This window comes from Theobroma cacao, chromosome 9, assembly GCF_053813885.1.
Source record: "Theobroma cacao isolate CCN51 chromosome 9, ASM5381388v1, whole genome shotgun sequence".
Lineage (NCBI taxonomy): Eukaryota > Viridiplantae > Streptophyta > Magnoliopsida > Malvales > Malvaceae > Theobroma > Theobroma cacao.
This window is the reverse complement of record NC_142647.1, coordinates 1505005-1529537: the sequence shown is the minus strand read 5'-3', so window position 1 is coordinate 1529537 and position 24533 is coordinate 1505005. Positions and strand designations below refer to the sequence as shown.

The following is a 24533-nucleotide window of genomic DNA, read 5'->3' as shown; positions in this document are numbered from 1 at the left end:
CCGGGTTCAAAGCCATGGAATGTATCCACATATTTTGGAAAGCCAACAGGAAGAAAAGGTGAAATGCATCACCTCTGTGTCTATTTTCATTTGCTCAGAGAATCTTGGCCTTACAGTTTGTGATACCCTTTATCAAGTGCATTGCAGGAGAGTGTATAAAAAAGTCATCCTTATTGTAAACAGCCTTAGACTTGAATCTTAGATAAAAATCATGTTGTCATCCTTTTTGTAATCATTACTGGCGTCATGCTGTAACTTTAGCTATTCTAAGTGGAACAGATATCTGTTATCTGGTATTTCTTTTCAATAACAGAAAAAGAGAGAAGTCGCCAACAGCTCCGTGCAAGTACCTCATCGCTCGGATCAGTTAGAATGGGTGCAAGCACTACAACTCGTCAGATTTCAATTGCGACCCCATGATCAGCTACACGCTGAATTTCGAGGATGAGTCGTGCCGCGCCGACAAGCTTCCCTTTATCAACCTCACTTCAAGGCTTCTCGCCACGCCGGTGCGAATGACAGCAGTCAAGTTTTAGAGGCGACCTCAGTGTCAGTCAGGAGGGAGAGAGAGAGGAGGTAAGGCTGCCTCCGCTTCCTCGTCTTCCACGCGCCGCCGCATCCCAGTCTTGGCTCTCCTCATCCGGGAACTTTTCCCCGTAGTCAAGTTTTCTGACCTCGTCAACGCGACGGAGATCAGTTTAATGGTTATTCTTTCACTTTTGCAACATGTGATGGTTGTTTTGGACGTGAAGTCAAATTCAAAATCACGTGAAAGAAGAAAAATAATAGGGACAGGTATTTTAGTCATTTAACAAAATCAAAAATATTGTTTAAAATTTTGGAGTGGATTAAAAGTGAATTATAATCAAAAGTTAGAGGTGTAAAGGATATTTCACCGTTCATATTACCAGTAGATATAGTTGCACACATAAACAAGAAGAAAAAACGATCAACATTAGGACATCATATGGATTTGGGTTATTTTGGGAATGTTGATGATGCGGCACAGAAGAAAGAAGATGATGGCCAAGATTGGATACTTGCTAGTCGAAATGTCACGATTAATGAGGGAAGTAAAAGAAGAATGGAAATCCTTTCATGGATTCTAGAGGGATGGAGTTTAGTAATCATGAGGATTTCTGGCAGTTTCATAACTAGTTTGGCATGCAATGAGAGAAGATTGGTGATTCATGCAGATTTAGACTAAAAATTTTCGTTATTGAACTAACCACTCAAAAAATTTTCAGAAAATTAATCATGAAACTATTTTATTATCTAATCAAAGTACACTTTTCAAGCCAATGATACGCAAACTAATTGAAACATAAAGTGACAGAAACATGAGAAAGGAAATGCAGAATCAGAACAGAATAATAACAGAACAATTAAAGAGGGAACGATTACATGTTCAGGATATATAACTGCTGGAATCAAGCAGTTGCCCTAATGTCAATGAGTGAAACTGATTCACTGAGGGTGGATTCTGAATTGACAGCTCCTGAGAAGCTTGTTGCATACTTGGTCGAGATTGTGGACTGGCATGTAAGCAGGTAGATGCTAGTTTTACAATTGAGACCAGTTTTGCTGCTACTTGTTTCCTAGGAGGTGGGAGACGCTGGTCCAACAAATCTTTCAGCAGTACATGATTGACGGTTGCTGATGATGAGCATGATGGCGAGGAGGAAGAAAATGATGATGACAGGGAAGATATGAGATCCCCAGGATGCCTTCCCATGAGTGTCTCCAATGTCATGACTCCGAAGCTGAAGACATCGCATTTTTCATTCACTTTCATGGTGTAAGCAAGCTCTACAAAAGAAAGATATCTATCAGAAACAGTGAAACTGAAGTGCATGAATACCTTTGGAATTTCAACTTCAGCTTCCTTCCATATATATAGGAGGTAATTATCTCACTACCAGAAGTCAAGCAAAACAAAACAAGACTGTTCAGATGTTTGAGGCCTGCCTTGCAGGTTTTCTTTAACTGCACGTTTGGTACAGGGAATAGCTAAGCTATTCCCTGTCTATTCCCAAAGGAATAGCGTACCTCCGTTTGGTATGGTAATACCACAAAGAATAGCTATTACTTAGTAATAGCTATTCTCTCAAAAGGGGTAAAACTCAGGCTTAGTTAAACCCGAGGCTCTCCATGGTTTTTGCTATTCTGTGACCATGGGAATAGCTTTGAATTATAATATAACTAAAATGCCCCTTACTGTTTATAAATATTACAACCCTAGACCTATATATATATTTTTTTTCTCATTTTCTCATTTTCTTTCTCTCTCTTCCCCCATTCTTTCCTCTCTTATTCTCTCTCTAAGTGGCATCAACGCCGGAGATGATGTTAGCAGCGGCGGCGACGGCAGCGAAAGCGGCGGCGACGGCAGCGAAAGCGGCGGCGACTGCGACGGAAGCGGCTGTGACGGCGATTTTATGACCGAATATGGTCGGACCAGGTTACGCCGGAGATTTGGCCAGATCTGGCACTCAACGGCCAGATCTGGCAGCGGGAAGCACCGGATCTGGTGCTTCCCGACCAGATCCCACGGTTGGATCTGGCACTCCACAGCCAGATCTAGCCGCGGGAAAGCGCCGATCTGGCGCCGTAGTGGCCAGATCTGGCCACAAGGTGCGCCAGATCGGCGTTTTGTTACACCGGTCGCCTTTCCGGCGACCGGCTCATGAAAAAGAAAAAAAGAAAAAGGTAAAAAATAAAATAAAAGAATAAATTATTTATAAAATTTAAAATATTAATATTTTGTATATAATTTAAACATTATTAATATTAATATGATTAAAATATTAAATATTAATATTTAAACTATTAATGTTTTATTTATTAAATTATTAATATATTAAATTTTTAATGAATATAAAAATAAAAATTATTAATATTTTTAATAATAATAATATTAAATTATAAATAAAATATTATTAATTAAAATATTAGTAATTAAATTATATTAAAATATTTATATTTAAATTATTAATTATTAATATTTTAATTAATTATAAATTATTAATATTTAAAAAATAAAATAAAAATAATTAAATATAATAAAGGGTATTTTTGTCTTTTTATTTTCTATTCCTTTCCTATTCTAAAGCTATTGTTACCAATCAAACACTGTAATAAGTCATAATAATTATTCCTACTCTATTCCATTCATCATACCAAACTATATAATACTTATTCTATTCTATTCCCACCTCATTCTATTCCCACGTAATAATTATTCTATTCCATTCCTATCTATTCCGCGAACCAAACGTGCCATAACAGAGCTAACAGTCCATGTGCGATTCTCATCTTTTTTGTTCCTCTGAGGAGTGCTTTTAGGCCTTTTAATTTGAAGCTGGAGCTATCTAGGATAATTAACCATTAAAAAAAAAATCCCTTTTTGGTGATTGAAAAGTAGAGATGAAAGCACAACCGATTGCAAAGATCAAATTTTGCTAATTTCCTTTGTATTGTTGACTAACATCTAGTTGGCTTGTGTTGAACAAATCAGGTATCCAAGTTCAATATTGTTTGGTTTCGGTCTTAGCATTATTACTTCACCAAATTTTCTAATCTAACATTTTCAAATTGTAGCTTAAAAGAGCCAAGAAAGCATAAAGCATGCATAAAAGAAGAAAAAGATGGAAAGAAAAGAAAACTAACCGGGGGCTGAGTAACCAAAAGTGCCTTGAAACGAGGTCCAATTGGATGAGTCAGGCTTTAGAAGCCTGGCAGCGCCAAAGTCTGCTACATGAGCCTCATATTCTGAATCTAGCAGAATATTCTTGCTTGAAATGTCACGATGGACTATGGGAGGGGAGCAGTCATGGTGCATGTAGGACACAGCATTAGCCACGCCTTTAATGACATTTACCCTCTTAATCCATTCAAACTCCATTGCTTGTTCCTCAGTGCTCAGCATCTTCTCTAGGCTTCCTCCTTTCAAGAACTCGTACACCAGAATTGAGTGTCGGGGATGAGAGCAGAAACCATAAAGTTTCACAACATTGCGATGGCGTATTTCAGTCAAGGCACGAATCTCACTATGAAAAGCTTTTTGGTCTACCACCCCACCTTCCGCAAGTGGGTCAAGTTTTTTCAGAGCGACTATTTGACCACTCGACAATTGAGCTTTGTAAACGCTTCCATATCCTCCGACCCCAATGCAATATTTGGAGTCAAATTCTTCAGTTGCTTCAACTATGTTTTCGTATATCCTTTTCCCGTCATAGTTGCAAATTGCAAATAGATTCTGACTTTTTACTGTCCTTGGCTTGTTCTCAGTATTTCTCTCTCTTTGTTTGATACAAGAAAGAATCCCAAAGACAACAAATACAAGAAGTAGTGAGCATAAAACAGAGACCACAATTGCAACCACCATTTTCTTAGTCCTTTTGTGAGCAAGACTATGGATTACATTTGAAGGACACGGTTCCAAACCTGTGATATTTCCACACAAAGCTTTGTTGTTTCTGAAAGCCTCAAATGAAGCCTCATGAAAGGCCTTATTGTTTGGAAGAGGACCCTCCAACTGATTGTAAGATATATCAACAGATGTCAAGCTTAACATATCAGCAAAAGTTGATGGAATAAAACCCAAGAGCTTGTTGTGAGAGAGGTTCAGCTTTTCCAAAGTTTTCAAGTTCCCAACTTGCTCCGGTATTTTTCTTGTTAGCGAATTCTGACTGAGATCAAGAATTTCAAGAAAGGACAAGCTTCCAAGCTCTAACGGAATTTCTCCACTCAATCTATTGCTGCTCAAATTCAGTTCTATGAGTTTCTCACACATGCTCAATTGTCTTGGGATGGAGCTGTTCAGGTTGTTTGCTGCCAAGTTAAGATCCGTAAGATCAGATAGCATTCCAATTTCTGGAGGAATACTACCTGAAAGATGATTATCTTTCAGCGTAAGGTTGAACAACAATTGTAACTCTCCCAGCTCCCTTGGAATCTCCCCAACTAGATTATTTGAAGAAAGGTCACATACGTGTAGCTTAGTTGCCTTTGCAAGCTCTGACGGTATCTGACCGGAGATATTATTGTTTGAGAGCCTTAGGCTTGTTAGATTGTGGCACTGACCCCATTTTGGTGATAGCTCACCACAGAATTTATTGTAACTCAAATCTAGATAGTCCAAGTTCGGGTATATGCCTAAATCTTCGGACAAATTCCCAGTAAGTTGATTGTGTTCAAGCCGAACTCTGTACAGGCTGGTACAGTTCTTCAGACTCTTTGGGATTGGACCTGTGAAAAGGTTGTTGTGTGCAGTAAAATTTTCAAGTGCCCCACCAAGGCACACCTGTTGTGGTAAATGGCCAATCAAGTAGTTATGGCTGAGTGCCAAAAGTTTCAAATGTGTAAGATTGTTCATCTCTGCTGGAATGAAACCACTGAGACTGTTGTTGAACAGTCTTAAGTCGACAAGGGATCGCAGCTTTCCTAATTCCCGAGGAATTGATCCATGTAACTTATTATCATAAAGGTGAAGATGTGATAATTTTTTCAAGTTTCTTATAGTAGGAGGAATTGAACCTGTTAGAATATTTTCTGATAGGTGAAGCACAGAAAGAGATTTTAACTTTCCTATAGAAAGAGGGATTGAACCTGTCAGAATGTTATTTTCTAGATACAGCTGAGAAAGAGACCTTAACTTTTCTATTTCGAAAGGTATATTTCCAAAAAAATAATTAGTAGACAAGTCGAGGTAAGTTAGTTTAGATAGATTTCCTATTTCAAAAGGTATATTTCCTGAAAAATAATTAACAGACAAGTGGAGGTAAGTTAGTTTAGTTAGATTACCGATATTTGATGGAATGGTTCCATTGAAAGAATTGTTAGACAAATCAAGCCAATCAAGTGACTTTAACATTCTAATATCTTGAGGTATGGGTCCTGAAATTTTGTTGTTAAAAAGACGAAGATCTGATAAGTTACTTAAATTTCCAATAGAGTTTGGGAGAGAACCGACTAGATTATTGTTAGAGAGTGAAAGTTTATATAGAGATTTCAACATTCCAACTTGTTGAGGTATAGCACCAGAGAGCTTATTTCTGAACAAGTAAAGAAAGGACAGGTTTGTCAAGTTTCCTATAAAAAGAGGGATTGAACTTGTCAGAATGTTATTTTCTAAATAGAGCTGAGAAAGAGACCTTAACTTTCCTATTTCAAAAGGTATATTTCCAAAAAAATAATTGACAGACAAGTCGAGATAGGTTAGTTTAGATATATTGCCGATATCGGATGGAATCATTCCACGGAGAGAATTGTTCCATAGATCAAGAACAGCAAGTTCAGGGAAAGAAGAGAAGCTAAAATCATGAAGTGTACCTATTAAACCGGAGTTTGAAAGGTTCAAGTGGCTAACCCTTCCAGACTTGTCACAAATGATCCCAATCCAGTAGCAAGTGTCATTTCCAACCCAAGAAGACAGGACAGACTGACTTTGATGATCAAGACTAGCCTTCCACTTAAGAAGAGCATTCGCTTCCTTCACTCCTGTTGATTCATCTCTAGGAATTGAAGAATTTGAAACAGAGACAGAAACGAAGACATGGAAAGAAGAAAGCAGCAGGAGGGTGAAGAAGAACGAGACTCGGAAGGACAAAGATGATTGTCTGATCAACAAGAGTACCATATCTTTGATTGCAGAAGCAGGTTTTGGTTCTAATGAACTTCAAATGGCAAATTGTTACGCAGAATCTGAATGAAGAAGTAGTATTTAGAGGAAACGAGGGAATCCTTTCACTTGGGAAGTCAAAGTCTTCCCTCCGTGGAAAATGTACACTACTCATTTTCATTACTCTTTCAAATATCTTCGTGAACACGGGGTGTTTGTGGGGCTGGAAGATATGGTGGTGCTTCATTCTTACTAATCTTGGTCCGAGGTAGGGTCGGATTCCATTTAAATCCTATCACATCAGAACTAATGAGACACAGAAGATTAATTACAAGCAATTCCGTCAACATCCAACGTTGGAAAAAATGCTGTTCGTTAGCAAGGATGGCTTTTCCATATGATGATCCGGGGGCACACATCATATGTTTCTTCACACGTGCAATCATTGAAACGCCCTTTCCCTACAATTGGAACATGATAAGAGGCCTTAATATTCTCAGCTATACTTGGTTAGAGAAATGGGAATCCGTAGGCATAATAAAGCAGCTAGCAAGCTTTACAGTCATAACATTTCTCCAGCAAGCCTTAACAACTCCTATTCCAAACTGGAATGTGTGTGATATTATACATTGTTTTTAGATCTGCCAAGCGAATACAATTTAGATCAAAGTAACAGCATTTTAACAAATCAATCTGCATCTTCGGCAGTAAAATCAGGCTCCGGAGGCTTTTGTAGTTTCACCAACTCCTTTGCACTCTTAGCATTCCGATTCCGATGGATACCACGAAGTGCATTTGCTGCAAACTTGGAAGCTAAGAAAGTGGCACCGAGGCTGTATGAACCTCCACCACTGTTATTGCGGGTTCCATCCATCCCTTCTGCTTCTTCTTCTTCCTTCCTACGAAGCTCCACATTCTTCCTCTTGGAATAACGCCGCCAAGCGGCTTGGATAAAGCAAGCTGCCCAGGTCCTCCACTGCTGTGAGTGAAAACGGAAGGTATGTTGCACCTGTCTACTGTGGAGACGCCTGAATTGACTGGCAACAAACTTCAACTCCTCAGCTATTAGGGCAAAAGCCTCAACCTCAGTCAAAGCCTTCACTGTTCTAGTAGATGATGGAAGGTTAGCACCAGATTTGGGATCCAATGCCCAAGTTAAAAGTTCCTCTCCACAGAAATCTCCTTCTTTCAGCAAACTGCGGTTGAAAAACCCACTCCTCCCACCATCTGTTGTTACACTCTCAAGCCGGCCACGAATGATGAAAAGCATCTCATCGACTGGATCCCCCTCTCGAACTATGTAAGTGCTCTCAGTAAACAAGCATGGTTTAAGCCGTTCACAAATGGCATCAAGCAACCTCTCATCCATACTCTCGAATAGAGGAACCTACAAGACGAAGCAAAGCAGTTATCAAGCAGCATGGTACCATAACTATACAATATTAAGGCCAGTTGGAAAGGACCAATCCTGCTGGAAGCAAGGGTCATCCCAAAAAAATAACGGGAGGAAAGGAAAAGGCAATTGAAGATAAAGAACAGCTTTATACGCAAATAAAGAACCGAATCGAGATCATCATATAAGAGCAGAAAAACTTCTGAGACAACCAATCAGAAAATTCACCAAACAAAAATTACTACAGACTACTAATCATTTATATATAATGCAAAATTTAGAATTATGTTTTGAGGAAAAGATATACTCTACATGCTTTCAAACAAGAATAGAAAAAACCAAGGGAAAGATGATTGTCAAGGTAACCCATTATACGAACAATCCAGAACTTGTATTTCTCAGGACTGCCAATAAGGAAGACACCAAAAACCAAAGACAAAAGAAGAAAATGAATACGGGAAAGATATGAATAGGAGAAGAGGACAAGAACTTACCCTTCTAACCAAAGCCAGACAGAGGTGTCTCTTAATATCTCTCCTCAGATCCTTTGGAAGGCTCTGAACCAAGTTTTCTTCATCAACACCACGTGTTTCCAACCACTTATATTGGTCGTAACGTCTTACCCGTTCCCTAAGGTCCTGGGGAAGCATACGGTGATGCATCCACTGTTCTGAGTCACGCCTTTTGATCCTCATTTCTTCTAGCCGAATAGTGAGAGACTGAAGATAGGTCTGTTTACAAGATTGAAAACAACCACAATGTCAGAACACCATTGGATCAGTCAACAGAGTGCTTCGACAGTATCAACTTAGTAATTAAATGACAATGCATGGGATGAAGTCCAAAATTCACCTGCATGTTTCCAATCAGAAGCGCAAAGAGGATGAGTCCAAAAATTGCAAGTGCTATGGAGAATATAACCTCTCCAGGATAGGTGCTGGTTTGAAGCCCCTGGCCAAGGGTACTGCAGAGAGATTAAAGAAAATACAGAAGAATATTAGTAATCAGCAATGTTAAAACGGATAGTTTAATTTTACACAAAAAAACATCAAACAAATATATGCATTAATTACATATTTAATTCATGTTGGCAAGATATATAAGATACAATTTTAAAGGACAGTTAATACAAATGCCTTAATGTCAAACAGCACATTTTCTGCTTTCTTGAATTAATATGTCCTTTAGAAAATTGCATAAGCATGCAAGATTAGCACAAGAAAATAATTTATATGTGTAGATATCTGAGAATGTCTAACCATCAAGACTACAGACAAGATGCATTAAGTTTTTAAACAAGGAGTTTAACATCCAAGTCCCTGTTAATAAATAATAGATAAACTGAAAACATAACCTAGAGTGCATCTATTTCATATCCATTCCCCAAGAAGGTATGAAAACTTTCCACAGTAGTGCCTTCCAATTCTCTTTCAGGAAAATAGTTTTGTAAAGATTATTCAATGCAGTACTACCAATAAACTTTGTCACCTGCAATCATGGTAAATATATAATTATCAATGTCTCATATGAATGCAACTATCTGTTTCAGCATAACCCGACACACACTACAAATTATCATATCACTGAATCCACCACTATTTTTCTTTTCTTATTTTATATATCTCAATCAGCACTTAAAAGGAATGTGTTTTCCCACCTCAAGTTCTGTAGACCCCACCATAAACAGTAGCAGTACTTTGAAAAAAAATTTGTTGATGAGACAATGCCAGATGACAAAGCGTTAGTGAAGATTCCAAAATCAAAAGGAGGATTATCATTATTGTCATCTGCAGGGCACTTATCACTAAGAACAGAGCTTCTGATGCCAGCCCATGTGCTATAACCTTCCATCTGCTGATTCCCACAGTACAAGAAATCTTTATTGCATTTATCACTACCACTATCCCTACAAGCCCGCCGCCAGCATGTGTCATTTCGTTCTACAGCTAACAAGTACCAGAATGCCCCTACTATCTGAAACATTCATCCAACAGAAACACAGATCAAAAAGTAATTACTTGAGTAACCATATTTGCATAACAGGGCTAGAACAGGTTATTAGGTGAAAATTGAGCCCCAGAGATCAAAATTAGCAAGAAAGACCTGCTCAGCTAGCATCAAAACAAACAGGGTGGAGAACAATTAACAGCAGGTTTCATTAGTGAAATAAAGACAATTTAATTAGGCACTTACATGACTACAAAGCATATATAATAGCAAATAATATGCAGCTCCAGCCCAAGCGGTTTCAGCAAAGACACCAGTTGTCCTTTTCATTTCTGATGTTAAGGGTACAACTCTAAGAAATCTAGGGATGTACTGAAGCAAGACAACAAAAAACAAGGCCTGTTTTGTTGCAAGTACATCTGAACCATTTGAACTATGAAGAAATCTCCAAACAATAATCTGCATATATGAACAAAAATAATGAGAAAGCTATAGATGCTTTTGACCAGCCAAGTTGCAACTAGGACGCCATGCCACAATGACAGCTCATTGACATTATTCCTTAAGTATAGGAAACCATCCCTCCCTAATATAATAATGGACATATAATCTAGCCTGAACATTCATAATCAACATATTAAGCAGTTAGAGGACAACACTTTTCTGCCAGTTTTTCACAGAAAAATCCTATGCAGGTTATACCCATTCTGTATTAGGAACTTAAGAATATTTAAATTGGCCTTGTACTAAAGTGCGCAAGGGCTTACTTCAAAAGATGTGAATTAACACCATCACTTATTTCCTTCAGCAAGCCAGAAATTCAAAAGACAGACAAGATGGCAGGCCATAGATCCACCAGTATTGAACATTGCCACTAACTCCTATTGTACTTGATGATATCATTACTAACTCTATGAATCTTAAAGACTTTATAACAATACTTTTACTAGTTGATATAGTTGAATACATAAACACTCATCACGCATACATAAATATTTATGGAAGAAATACTAGATGTTCTCCAAAATGCAAAATTGATAGGCAGAAGGAAAAAAATGTAATGAAAAAAATATTATCCCAGAGCACATATCTGCCATGCAAAATAAAACATCAACCTGCTCATGTGTTTCCCACTTTAAGTGATAGAATACATGCAGTAAAGAGTGTGTCAATATAACAGAAAGCAGCATGTATAGAAAAAAAGTTAATTCTCATAAAGAACAAATAACAGGCAAAACAAGAATAAAGAATGAACAACACTACGACATCAGATGGATTTAACTCCCACAGAAATCATAATAAAATATGCTTGTCGCTCACAAAGAAGAAAATAAAGAAAGAAGGATATAATGCAAGAAACACAGAGCTACATGCATTAGAACAGGGAAAATATGCAGCCTTCAGGTTTTAAATACTAAGGGAAACAACTTTTAAGACCTGTGGTAACGGAAGCACAGCTAGAAAATCAATGATGAAATATCGCTGCAAGTATCGCTTGGCTATTTGTGCAGGATCTATCACAAGTTCACCTCGTCCAAAAACCCGAGATGATGGAGCAATATAAGCAGTACGGAACTGGAGAGCCATGCGCATAAGATAGAAAGCATCAATAATTGTCCGCAGAGTTGTTGCCGTGACTGCTAATTTTTTATCCATCATGAGACAATTTTCTGAATTATTAATAACTGGAAGATAAAAAAATAGAGGGTCCACCGATACAGCCAGAATACATGATACGAAAAATAATTTATTGCAAAGCAAGAGGAATTTATCCTGAGGATCAAAAATCCTCTTCTCTGATGCTTTAAGATCCTCTGGAAATACTGCTCGAGAAACCCCAAATCCAAGAGAGCGACCAATTGACTTAAGTCCTTCAGATCCCTTTCTGATCCCTCTCTTGAAAGACCTAGATGTTGTACTGTTTGCATGGCCAGAACGATTGAATCCCTCAATGTTAAATCCACATTTTTTCAATCCTGCATCAGAGGGTGATGACAATCTAGAGTCCAAGTCATCCAACCTAGAGAAAATAGAAAGTAAAACATAAAGATTATAAGCCTTCACCTTTAAAAACGTATCCCTGTGACCACATGAGAGAGAGAGAGAGAGAGAGAGAAGTGCATAAAAGAATATTTAGAATAGTGCTTTCAATACCTGACAAACTTCTCCCTCTGACCACTCATGTACTGAGCTTTATAACCACAATCAAACATTTTTTTGCAATTAAGCACATAAATACATCCTGCAATCCAAACAAAGAGAAATCAATCAAGAGCTAACCAATTAGCACCAGTTGCTCGGATACCAGTCTAAGATCAGCAGTTAAGCAGCTAAAATGCCAGAAAATGCAAGGCCATTAGTCACAATTTCAATGCATGAATAGAATAGGGAGTCAATTAATGAACTAGTTGATGTTTCTCAACAGCACAAATTATCATCTTTTTCTTTGAATTTCAACAAACCAAATGCCTCTAATCTCACTCTTTAGAAGACAAACCTAACTTTAACTAACACACGTCTCTTCTCCAGTTACCAAAAAGCCACTAATATTATCTTTTCATCTATTAATCAAGCAACAACCTTAGTTTCAATAAAAATTTCCCACTTTCCTAATTCTTCTATCTTTAGTAACTTAAATTGCTAGAAATTGATTAAAGTCTCCATCTATATAACCCGATCCCTAAAAACTGGCTCTAAAACTTGACTCATTGATTCACTTTTCTTTTCTAGTATTCTCAACATTTCCAGTCTTTTAAAGAATCAAATTATCTCCCCGTAGTTGACCACTTAATCGAATGTAACATGCACTAAAACGCAGTAAAACAACTAATTAGAGAAGCAAAGTGAACTCCTAGATTGGAAGTTCTCAGTTCAAGCTTCAATTCATCAGAATCAAACTATAAAAAAAAAATGCATAATTTTTACATTAAACCTAAGAAAAAAATCCAGAAAACATTCAAGCTAGAAAACAAAATTAAGAATGCACAAAAAAGAAAAAGAAATAATATTAAATAAAAATAAATTGAGAAGAGAGAAAGCAAATACTTACAGAAATCCTTGAAGCTTTTACTTCAAAAATTGAATTTAAAAACTTACAGATAAAATTAAAAACAAGAAATAAAGATAGATTTACAATTAGGCGCCACTGAAGAAGAGGAGAGAAGAAGCAGACGAAGAAGAAGAAGAAAGTGGGAAAAAGAAAGATGAAGATGAAAATATCATTTACCAAGAAAGGCCAAGAAGAAGAAAGCGAGTCAAATTTACGAAATGACTTATTTGACCCTCTGCTGTCAGTTTTATTGGCTGTCGCTTTTGACGTCCCCAAATCGAAACCCGTTACCCGTGCCTTTACCTCTTTTTTTTGTTTTTTAATTTTATTTTTCTTTATCTGCGTTAGTTTTACATATATATATATATATATATATATATATATATATATTTACATATATCTTATTTATTAAGTAAAGAAAAATCGATATTTCTTACTTGCTGCACTGACTCTTATCTATAAAAGAAAAATACCCATTTTAATTTAAATCTATTTTGAGCATAGTATTTCTCATGAAAGTCTCACATTAATAAAAAATTTGATAAATTTTAATATATATCAATTGACATTTTAGAAATTAATGATAGTACATACATATTTCACGTTATATAAACCTATTTTACTATTGAATTTATATATTTCGAGCGGCTAAAAATTATGAAAATTAAAAAAGATTTTAATATATATATATATATATATATATGAATATAAGGTTTGATAAAATTTTTGATTGGCAGAAATCTTCTGCATTTGATTAATCAGATTGAGACTATTACAGATTCTTGCTTTCTTTATTTCCTTTGACGGAATTTATTTGCTTTCTTTATTTCTTTTGATGGAATTTTCTTAAAATGATATAAACAAAGGATTAGATGAATCAAAATCTGGTGTAGAGATCAACGTGGTCAAAGGTATTAAGCCAACTCAGGTAGAGTTGGCACAGCCTTGCAGGACTCCCACTTCGGCCTCCAACCCCCTTGACCTTGTCTCCGTGTACAGCTTCAGCTATAAGTTTCAGGTCCAGAGTTTGTACAAAGCCAGCCGCCATTGCATTTATATAAACAAGAAGGAATGAAAGAAAAGTGACATGAGAATGACCTCTTCAGAATAGTTTTATCTTTTAATTTTGCAGCACCCAGATGCAGGTAGTTTTTGACAAAATAATACACAACCAAGTTCTATCCCGGTACAGCAAAATTCCTTTTCAGACTCTTATTCCAGAATGGCCACAAACCGCAGGACGTCAACATAGAAGAAAATTTTGATGCCAACTTAAGCCGGTAGATTGGCCGTCTTGTTAGTTGTTACTGCCAGTCGGAAACATAGGATGTAATGGTCCCAGATACAATCTCGAAGAGCCTAAACTGTTAGGTGCAAAGTGAAAGTGATTAAAAGCCAGCGGCTGATCATGTATAACTAAATGGTGCTATTTTCAGAATTGTAAACCCTGCAGAAAAAGGGTTCAGCATGAGCAAGTTTTGTTCAGAGCATAGAACAGAGCATAATTGAAGAAAAAACACAACATCCTGATGTCAATAATATTTTATCAATCCCATCCCTAAGAGCTTTATAATGGAGTGCTTATTAGCGTCCAGCTTCATAAAGAGAAGTCCAAAATCGGAGAGATGGGTCAAAAGATGGCACAAATCACATTTTATTTGCCAAAAAAAAATAAAACACACAGTTCCAATAAAGTTAAGGGCAAATTTTGTACCTTTCAATCATGTTCCTTAAATCAGCACCAAAGGAGTAAGTTTGAGCCATAAAATCAGAGGTCATAGCAGCTAGTTTCTCAGCATTGATGCTTAAGCGTATCTGCTATTGTGTTTCTAGCTTCATTGCATAATATTTCTGGATCACTTCCTTTGATCGGCTTGTGAATAACAACTTTTACGGATCCTGAATTTATGACACCCTCCAGTCCTAAAGGCATGATTTTGCCTGTGCCAATTAGGGTCATAGGAACGACAGGCACTCCAGTTTTTGCTGCAACACTAAATGCACCTTTCTGCACATTAAAATCAAGACAAACATGAGCTTTCGAATAAGCAGTGGCATTCTAAAATCTTCCAAATTTTCTATAATCCAAACCTATCATCAATATGGGAGAGAGTACTTTTTATTAGATAGGGGCTCGGAAGTATTCCAGTGTGCATTCATTTAATGGCTTGAGTACAAGACAATTGCATTCGTTATAAATCTAAAATAATGCATGTGATCCCACTGGGTGTAAAGAAGATGGCCAAGGCAAGTATCAACCTTTTCATCAATGGTACTTGAGCACAAACCAAAGACATATAAGTTTCAATTGATAGTTTACTTAGCAACTCAATAAGAATGCCAGCATGATCTTACCTTGAAAGCACCTAGCTTCCCATCCTTACTCCGTGTGCCTTCTGGGAAGAAAAAGACAGAGGCACCGTTCCTGATGAGATCCATACATCTCTTAAGACAGTCCTACATGCACAACAGTAACAGAAAATCAAATTTATAATTCAGAAAAAGTAAAAGAAAACCTGCCTATCTAAAAGATATTACTACAACAGATTCCTATATTGCCATCCAACATAGGCATGCTAAGCAGAAACAACTGCAACAACGAAAACAAAAAAAGAAGAAGAGGGAATACCAACTGGCTTCTGCTGTCCATGCGCTTTAATGGAATTAGACCCATCATAGACATGGCCCACCCAATAATGGGATAAAGAAATATCCCCGTCTTGCTGATGAACTTGAAGCTTCTTCCAAGAGTTAGAAGTGTATAGATGTCTAAAAAACTCTGGTGGTTGGAAACATATACGGCAGGAACATCCTGTGGAGGCAGATTCTCCAATCCTTCAAACTCAATTTTAAAAAAAGGAGCAACTGTTGCCATAGCCCAAAGTTTGGCAATAAAATGCTGAGCTTTTCTTCTGTAGCGATCAAACAAGAGCACAAAGGGATGCAAAACCAGCATAAACCAAATAAGTAAAATGGCTGCTATTGCTGTAACAGCATAAAAGCATACTCCTCTAACTTTTGAACCCGGTTTAATTTCTGCATGTTGAAATTTGACGAATCGATAAAATTGTTAGGGTGCAAGATTTTAATTTCATATATATATAAAACAAAATAGGTCAGTGACTGAACAGATTTTCAGGAAAACCTGATAAAGAATAGGCAGCATCAGGGGTCCCAGTCCCAGCAAATTCAGATCTCGCAACTATGTATCTGGACAATTTGTTCTCGTTATGTAATTTACTATTGTAATACGATCTATTTAAACCTTCCTTTTGATTAAAATAACACCAAGATACACCATCATGCGTCCTTGAAATACGCAAAAAGTTATTTTGAGCAGCTGCAAAGAAAGGAGAAAAGCTAATTTGTAAACCTCTTTGAAGTAAAGGTACTTATCTATACATATATGAAGTAACAAACCCTCACTTGGTATCCACCACCAAATAACCCATGTATACTAAATTACAAGAACAATTTAAACCCAATAATATATACCAAAAAGATATCCTAAATGGAAAAAAAAATCATTTTGCAGCAATTTTACAGTGCATCCGCACTTTACAGCATTAAATCAAACATAAAGAACATAGGTTTAGTAAAAATTCACTTACAGTTACATGAATTTCTCAAAGTTGCCCGTTTACACAGAGAATAGCCAAAGTAAGCTCCTTTACGATTCGAAAACTGCATAAACAATACATTAAGAACACTCCCATAAAGCAAATTACAGAGAATATAAAAAAAAAAAAAAACAAATGTTCTTCTCGAATTCCTAACACGTCCTCCAATCATAGAATCCACTTGAAACACTGTCTAAACTCTATAGACCAAACAGGCATATGTTCTGTAAAGATGGAAAGATATCAAAGCATTTCAAATTGAAAAACATCAAGCAAATTAATAATAGGTTAAAACTTTGCTTAAGTTTTTTTCCTCTATTGAAAAACCGTGAAGTTCACTCAACTTCAATGGTTCCAGCTAACCTTTCCCTCTACTTTCTATGCAACCAAACAGATAGCCACTAAAAAAAATTAAAATTACAGGCAAGAAAGGCAACGTAGCAGAACTCCTGGGCTTTGGGTGACCTGAAAAAAGGGAAAAGCAGAACCAATAAATGCAAAAAGATGAACACGAATACAATTATGGGAAGTATAGATATACGTATCTTACATAGCGAGAAAGAAGAAACGGAAGGGAGGGAAGAGAGCTCCATATATTGGACTGGGTTAATGCGAAGGCGTGTCTAAAACTGTAAAGTATATATGTTGAGTTCGTTAGATTTCCATTTCATACATTTTGTGATGGGAAGGAAAGTTGGAGGAGCAAGTGGCGATAGATTTGCCAATTTCAAGGCCAATACCCAGTTTTTATATTATTCTTCTTGCCTTACTGATTCTTTGTGGCGGAATTGTATGGAAAATGTGGTAAAAACTTTGCGGGAAATGGATTTGGGATGATGTTGCGGGAAAAAAAAATGCAGGAGCTGCTTTGTTTTCTCCGGTGGATGTTAATTGGAAAAACTGATACCTTTCTGCCTCTCCAGGGTCCCTTGGGTCCCATCACGTGGAATCGTTTGAGGCCCAATTCTAACCCAACCCACCCTTGAATCTTCAAACTAATGTTGGAGCCCGAGTTAGGTTCCTACTGGGCTCCATTGTCTGCAAAGTTCAGTTTCATAGTCCAGTGTTCTTGTTCATGGTGCTTTGTTACGACGTGAAGAGATGATCTGGTCCCGTGGCTTGACCAAATGTATGCAGATTTTCCTTTCTTTTCTTTTTTTCAGATTTTCTTCCATTGATTTATTGTCGAATAATAAGAATAGAACGATTTAAGTAAGAAGGTGGTAATCCTTGTAGTTGAACGAAAGATAAATGTAATCAAACTTAGTTGGATGATTTGCTATGTAAAAAGTTAATAATAATGAATAGAAACGAAGAGAAAGGAACATCCTATGCCATCTGTCTGGAACAGCATAATTCGTTTACAAATGCTAGTTTGTTCTCAATCATAATGGGATTACAACAAACCATTTGAACGATGAGAACAAGTAAAGAAATTTGAAAGTATCAAAGAAGAATCTGATGCATTGAAGAAGATGATGAACTTGGTATGTCAACTAGCGTGGATGGGTGTTCTCAGGCTTGGCAACACCGGTAGTGACTTTTGCCACGTCGAGGGCAGAGGCTTCAGGTTTCTTTTTGGACCACAAGACGAAGTAACCGATGGTGGCAGCCATGGCAAAACCACCGACGGCCATTTTCACAGGACATGGTCCTTTTCTAGTCTGGTGAAGTACTTCTGTTGAATGTTGCGCTGCTTGATGGGGTCCTGCCATATTGCATCATACAACTTTTCTCTCTATCTGCGTTTTGTCTTGTTTTTATGATGCTTCTCTTTCTCTGCTTCTGCTATTGGGGGAGGTTTAAAGGGGAAACATGAGGGTGGCAAGAAAACTAGGAGGTAGTTAATGGATGATTGACACGAGGAGAATCCACATTGAGAAGTTATGGTTTAATGACACGTGGAAGTTGACTGGCTGAAGTAGTTCCAGAAGTTATGGAGGCACAAGACTCCTTTGGATTATCAGAAATTCTTGCAAAGATGCATGTGTGGATTACCCTGTATTCTGTTCTAGCCCTAAAATCTCTGTATGAAGATTTCTTAAATTGATTGAATTGATCATTCAAGGAATTATAAAACAAACACATCAAATATTTCTTTCAAGTTCTTTTTCCTAAGTTTTTTTTTTTTAATTACTAAGCACAAACAGAGGAGGAGAAACCAAGCATGCCACCAAGTCAGGTTGTGCAGCTATCAACTTATCAAGAGAAAAAAATCATAAAAAGCATTCCATCTTATAGAAAGAACCTTGCATTTCACTTCATTTTTGATGCTAATATTCAATTATAATTTACATTTTTATATGGAAATTAAGAATACAGAATAAAGGATGAAGATCCTCAAAGGTTCAAACTACCATTTCAGCTTCTCTAAGGCTGGTGGGGATCCCAATATCCAACCTCATGGTTGGTTTATATTGATCAGGCACAGCAGCACCAGCCTGCACGCAAATTTCCACCACAGCAGGGGCTTGGCCATAGAAAGACCTGAGCTCCCGCTGCAATGGCAGTCCTTTCACATCAGGGACATGCCAGACATACCTTGGAGGTATCAAGTCATCTAGCACTGCCGCTTGCCAACCATGTTGCCCATTTCGTTGCTGGTGCTTGTGGGCCCCACAGTTCTGTGCTTTGTGTCCAGAAGGACCTACATGCACCTCCGGGCAATATCCGCAAACCCTCACAGGATACATCCTCATTAGCTTCTTGGCTCCTCTCCTCATCTGTTCCCATGCTTGGAGTGTTTCCTCAGCAAGCAAGATTGTTTCCTCTTCATCACAAGGAGCTACTACTTCTGGATCCGGTATTTCAGTCAATATTGCTTTCAAGGGAACTTCTGGGACAGGATCTGGTAGTTCACTTTCATCAGCATCAATGAATTCCCTTTTCCCAATGCGAATGATTGTCTTTCTTCTCCTCTTTGTCGGAAATTCAGGAAGATTGACACCAGCTTGGATGCAGAGCTCAACTACTGCTGGAATCCGAGGAATCGAGAACCTCTCATCGTGACGAATGCGCTTTCCAAGGCGATCATATAGATGGTAGGCATCAACTGGCAACAATACATCTTCAACAGTTGCGTATGTCCATTCATGGAGGCCCTTACGGAAGGAAGCATGTTGACCCCTACATGACTTGAATGGATGCCCAACAGGACCAACATGAATTTCATTACAATAACTGCAAATGTGGAGATTAAACAATCAATACAAATTCTTCCTATACGCACTCAAGGCTAAAAATTAATTTTGATAAACTAATGAACTCTGATTATGACCAGAAAGAAATTAAGTCTAATTACATAACAAACATAGTGTGGAATCATTCAAGAATAGCCAAGCAGTTGGATCATTCACATTTCACGCATCTAATGACACTGGACGCTGATAAATTTTAAGCCCCTTGTCTTTATGATTAAATTTTTGCCACTCCAAGTTTTCAATCAATTTGAATGATGAGAGTTTTCTTTCTCTCAGTGCTTTACAAGCATGTAGATGTGCAGACGAGAACTTGGCTAAAATAACTACTAAAGCGTCAAGAATTGGCCAATCACTTACCAAGTTACTAGACTTGGCTAAAATAACTTGTGCAGTGTTAAATGCATCCCATACAAAAGGGCACACTACATAAATCATAAGCCACTTATCTAAAATTAACAAGGAAAAGCAGGTGGTAACAGTAATCAGCCATGGTATATTACAAGGATACTAATGAATCTCAGTGAGAACATTAAATTTTAGTGCTAGCACCTATATGACAACCAAGTGACATATATGGTACTTGTCAACCTTATTCTAAAAATTGGTGCTAGATGGATCAAAAATAAAATGAAAAATTGGTAGTAAGAAATTTCATGATGCTAAATGTAAACATTATTTCATAGGCTCATACTGTTACATTATAGTAAAAGAGGTTGGTTTTTCCCTAAAAACATCATGCTTTTGTGAATAATAACTGGGTGCAAGGCTGTCTCTGTCCTACATCAGGGATGTTCCTGGGGAAATAAGCACAAAAGAAGAAGAAAATTACCCGCAAGCATGAACTTTCACCACCTTCAAAAGTTTCTTGAGATTGTTAATTAATGTAACCCTTGCATTCAGCACATCATAGGCAAGGGGTACCAGGCTTTTAACAATTAAGCCATTCTTTGGAGGTGGAACTGGTTTTTTAGGTTGGCCTTTGCTCTTCTTGGCCCTCTCCCTAGCAGCTCGCCTCAGCTCCAGTACAGGTACAGGGAAGGGCTTTTTCTCTTTCCTTGAATAGTAACGAGGAAAGTCTGCATTTTGAGGGTGATCACATCTAACAACCAATGCACATGGTCGATGAAACTTTCTTGATGGTGCTCTAGGCTCTGACTGAAGTTTTAGTTTACTACTACGGTGCTGCAGAAACCACCAATCCCAAAAATATCAATCTGTTAGAATTTTTGTGAAACTAATAATTACCTCGTAAACTGCTCGCTTCTAATAAACATGCTAAGCATCGGAGCCTGTCAGTTCTGCCACATTTACAATTAGATTATTTTGAATGATTTATTAACTAATTTGATTGGTCAGTTGGTCTTGTCATTTGGAAAAATGATGTATGATTAACCAAATCAAGTTGAAACAAAAATGAAAACTCTGTAAGAAAAAGTCCTAAGATTCGCCCTGATTTTAAGCCAAAAGTTAAATCTATAGTCTATTGCTATGTGTTACATAAGGATAAACATTTACCAACTGGTATAAGTTTTTAATAGACTATTCTACTGTTAGTTTCTTAATCAACTATTCTATTGTTCACGAATGAGGCTTCATCCACATTCTCTCAATAAGTACCTACATTATTTAACAACTGCAACTTCAACAGTAAGTCAATTAGCCAAATATGGAGTACAGGGAAGTAAAGTCAATTAGCCAAATATGGAGTACAGGGAAGTAAAGTCAATTAGCCAAATATGGAGTATAGGGAAGTAAAGTCAATTAGCCAAATATGGAGTACAGGGAAGTAAAACATAAAGCCAAATGCAGCACACCTCCAAAGAAGAAAGCAAACTAAGGCCTGGATAGAGGTTAAGCTTCAGAAAATCCGCTCTCGAGTGGTATGAAAGCATCGATGGCCCAATTCTGGGAGGCAAAGGCACCAATTTAACATGAGACAGATGATTCGTGGAACCACAATCCACCCCTGAAACCAGAATTACATATACTTAAAAAACTCTGAAGAACCAAACTGTAAAAATCGTATTCTGACAGACAAACGACTAGAGACAAAAAAAAAGAGCAAAGCTTTCATTAATCTCCAAAAACCCTTTTCCCGCTTAATGACAATAAACGTAAATTTTCCAAAAACCCAGAAAAAAAATCATAAATTGATAAGCCAAAGATAGTGAAGAAGCAAATGAGGAGTTTATGTTTTTGAGAGAGGACAGAAAGCTTACAGCAGCGAAATGAAGCGAAAGCTGACATTTGTTAGATTGACAACAACAGTACCATCAGCTTCATTAACAAAGAGGGAAGATAACAGGCTTTGTTTTGTAACTTTTGTGTTATCTGAATTCTCACCCTCTCAACTGAGAATCAGAGATTCTGCTTGGTCCAGTGAAGAACAGAAGCAGCCATTGCAGGATATTTTTTAGTGTATTTTAATTTTAACATTAAATTTAGGCGGATCCCAATCCGGCCCATAAAAAGTTCTACGGCTCCCGTGGCCTGACCCAACATCTTCTTTTTTGGTTTAAATAATAAAAAACCCATATGTAATACCCAATTTATCAATTGAGTCCTTCACCTTTTATTGTAACTAAACGACCTGTCAAATTTTGATTTTTACTCAAACAAATTCTCAATCCTACCAAAACTAACCATAGTCAAATTTAAAATTAACTAATATTACGTAACATATGACTTGATAAATTGATGTGGCACATGACAATTGACATAATTGATTAATCATGTTAATTATCACATTTGTTACGTGAATAAAAAATATCAATAAACATTAAATCTGACGATAATTTATTTTTCCTACTTATATTTATGTTTTTCATAAGAAACAAAAGGTTCTCAAAAAAAGTACTAATTAGATTTTTTTTATTAAGTATTGAAATCATAAAATCAAATTAAATTTTTGTGATAACTTAGTAAATGGAATTTTTTTTTAAATTAGAAAAAAAAGAATTCGAATTTTGTTTTTTAAGCAAGAGATCAATCAATGAAAATCTTTTTTAATTTCTTAATTTTTTTTTTCACATATCAAAATCAAATCGTTAATCATGCACAGTTAATTTCAATCAGATAAGGAAAATTAAATTGTTTTGTTAATCAAATTAATATCAAAATTTATTGCCTCCCCCATGATAATAGCTCTCTCACAAGTAAACTAAAACCATGCAAAAGTAGATAAAAGGAGAATCAAAGATCATGAAATTCAAATTAAATCATAATCAATCACAGAATCAATTTGTAATCAAACAAGGATCGGAGATAAAGAGACATAAATTAACCATGCTTTTTGTTACTTCGAATCACAAACCAAATCAAACATGAATTCTCAGCCTGCAAATCCTACTAGACAGATCATATCTCTCTCTCTCTCTCTCTCTCTCTCAAAAGAAAGCAAAAGCAACCCCAAAAGAGGCCAGACCCAAGAACAGGAAGCCATCCCTGAGTGGCTTGATGAGGCTGGCGCTGTTTTTAGCGGGTGCCGGAGCAGGTGCAGTTGGAGTAGGGGAATCAGGATGGTCCCAATTGTTTTCAGACATGACAACGATTACAAGCTTCTGTCCTTTCTGACAGTGACCATCGGCTCCACTGATGAAGTAGAACGGGCCTGATTTGTCCAGCTCCACCTTGGTGTCACCGTCTTTGTATTCCTTGATCGGCTTGGATGTGTTACAGCTTTCATAGTCCTCCTTGGTCACTTGAAGCACTGAATCAACCTTGCCGTCGTACTTCCAAACTACATACAAGAAAAATGATCAGAGAAGATCAGGGTTTTCAACAATTTAATCAAGTTTATGCTTGGTTAGTGAAAACCCAGACGGATTTTCATGGAAAATTTGATCTAAAATAATAATAAAAAAAAAGAACAATGAACAAAAATTGAGGATATCAGATGAAGAATGTGAGATGAGATAATTACTGAGAAAATCGCCAACTTTGAAACGGGTTTTCCCAGCCCACTGATTCAGAGAATCCGATGAGTTAACTGGGATCTTCCATGCATCTTCACTCCCCCCAACAAGACGTTCCTTGGCTTCACAGAAGCTAAACAACACCAAACCTATGGCCAAAAGTCGGACCAAAGTTCTCAAAGAAGCCATTGCTTAGAGCAGAAAACTACAATATGGAAATCACTTTACAGATGTTTCCCAGTAGGGCTTGGCGACTTAAATAGTCGTCAGGTTCAAGGTTTGGGAGATACCCGAAGCTCCTCATGGATGACACGTGTTAAACCCACTGTAGTTGCAGAGTCTTTTCATTGGAAAAATAATCTGGTTTAATTCTCAGGGGGTGTCAAAATGTTCCAAGGAAAGGAACCCTCCTTTGAGGATATCGTGATCTTTGAGATACGCTTGATTCTTAGAAGTTTCTACAAACAAGGGAAGTTTTGGAAAGCAGTTTTGAGGAATCAAAGCTTGTACAAGGAGGATAGCATTGATTTCCTATGCAAAAGATGGCAAGTTTGAAGCAACAGTAGCAGGTCCTTTATTTAGGACTTCGATTTTATTTCCTTGCTGTCAATACCAAGCTGCACATGCATATGTTTTCCTCTTGTATGAACTTTAATTCAAAACGGGATTAGGTATGTGATTTCATTGATGAAATATGCTGATGCCAACGCTGTCATCCATTAAAACTATTTTGAGTGAAAGGGTTTATAATTGGGAGAATGTGAAAACCCACACGATTTAATCTCGTC

At 37.1% G+C, this 24533-nt stretch overlaps 5 protein-coding genes across 11 annotated transcripts; all 5 read right to left on the bottom strand.

Annotated features, from left to right (window-relative positions):
- Positions 1-1240: 1240 nt before the first annotated feature.
- Positions 1241-6782, bottom strand: LOC18587835 (uncharacterized). Of its 3 annotated transcripts, none has more exons than XM_088809576.1 (3): positions 6334-6782; positions 3670-6093; positions 1241-1809 (listed from the first exon to the last, which is right to left on the bottom strand). In XM_088809576.1, exons 1-3 carry the CDS (start codon positions 6638-6640, stop codon positions 1409-1411), a joined length of 3132 nt encoding a protein of 1043 aa, XP_088665702.1. In that variant the 5' UTR covers positions 6641-6782; the 3' UTR covers positions 1241-1408. The 3 variants fall into 3 exon arrangements, with proteins under 3 accessions (XP_088665702.1, XP_088665703.1, XP_088665701.1); XM_088809577.1 differs by having other exon boundaries at positions 3670-6056; positions 6334-6474; XM_088809575.1 differs by having other exon boundaries at positions 3670-6782.
- Positions 6783-7132: 350 nt separating this feature from the next.
- On the bottom strand, positions 7133-13168 carry LOC18587834 (putative cyclic nucleotide-gated ion channel 5). 2 transcript variants are annotated; one of them, XM_007011855.3, is made up of 8 exons: positions 13012-13168; positions 12117-12204; positions 11400-11982; positions 10209-10421; positions 9673-9989; positions 8868-8979; positions 8510-8746; positions 7133-8009 (listed from the first exon to the last, which is right to left on the bottom strand). In XM_007011855.3, exons 2-8 carry the CDS (start codon positions 12173-12175, stop codon positions 7311-7313), a joined length of 2220 nt encoding a protein of 739 aa, XP_007011917.3. In that variant the 5' UTR covers positions 12176-12204; positions 13012-13168; the 3' UTR covers positions 7133-7310. The 2 variants fall into 2 exon arrangements, with proteins under 2 accessions (XP_007011917.3, XP_088665705.1); XM_088809579.1 differs by having other exon boundaries at positions 13096-13150.
- A 937-nt stretch (positions 13169-14105) lies between these two features.
- Positions 14106-18334, bottom strand: ATS2 (Phospholipid/glycerol acyltransferase family protein). Of its 4 annotated transcripts, XM_018127714.2 has the most exons (9): positions 17372-17523; positions 17182-17260; positions 17053-17096; positions 16623-16695; positions 16157-16351; positions 15641-16047; positions 15367-15468; positions 14726-15019; positions 14106-14458 (listed from the first exon to the last, which is right to left on the bottom strand). In XM_018127714.2, the coding sequence occupies exons 2-8, from the start codon at positions 17222-17224 to the stop codon at positions 14804-14806; spliced, it is 1080 nt and encodes a 359-aa protein (XP_017983203.2). In that variant the 5' UTR covers positions 17225-17260; positions 17372-17523; the 3' UTR covers positions 14106-14458; positions 14726-14803. The 4 variants fall into 4 exon arrangements, with proteins under 4 accessions (XP_017983203.2, XP_088666499.1, XP_088666497.1 ...); XM_088810373.1 differs by lacking the exons at positions 17182-17260; positions 17372-17523 and adding an exon at positions 18133-18334; XM_088810371.1 differs by having other exon boundaries at positions 16623-17096; positions 17182-17524.
- A 532-nt stretch (positions 18335-18866) lies between these two features.
- APO2 (APO RNA-binding protein (DUF794)) lies at positions 18867-22242 on the bottom strand. The gene is made up of 4 exons (XM_007011848.3): positions 22051-22242; positions 21646-21797; positions 20661-21013; positions 18867-19811 (listed from the first exon to the last, which is right to left on the bottom strand). Exons 1-4 carry the CDS (start codon positions 22076-22078, stop codon positions 18980-18982), a joined length of 1365 nt encoding a protein of 454 aa, XP_007011910.3. The 5' UTR covers positions 22079-22242; the 3' UTR covers positions 18867-18979.
- An 849-nt stretch (positions 22243-23091) lies between these two features.
- Positions 23092-23971, bottom strand: LOC18587830 (early nodulin-like protein 12). The gene is made up of 2 exons (XM_007011847.3): positions 23754-23971; positions 23092-23570 (listed from the first exon to the last, which is right to left on the bottom strand). The coding sequence occupies exons 1-2, from the start codon at positions 23932-23934 to the stop codon at positions 23218-23220; spliced, it is 534 nt and encodes a 177-aa protein (XP_007011909.3). The 5' UTR covers positions 23935-23971; the 3' UTR covers positions 23092-23217.
- Positions 23972-24533: the final 562 nt, after the last annotated feature.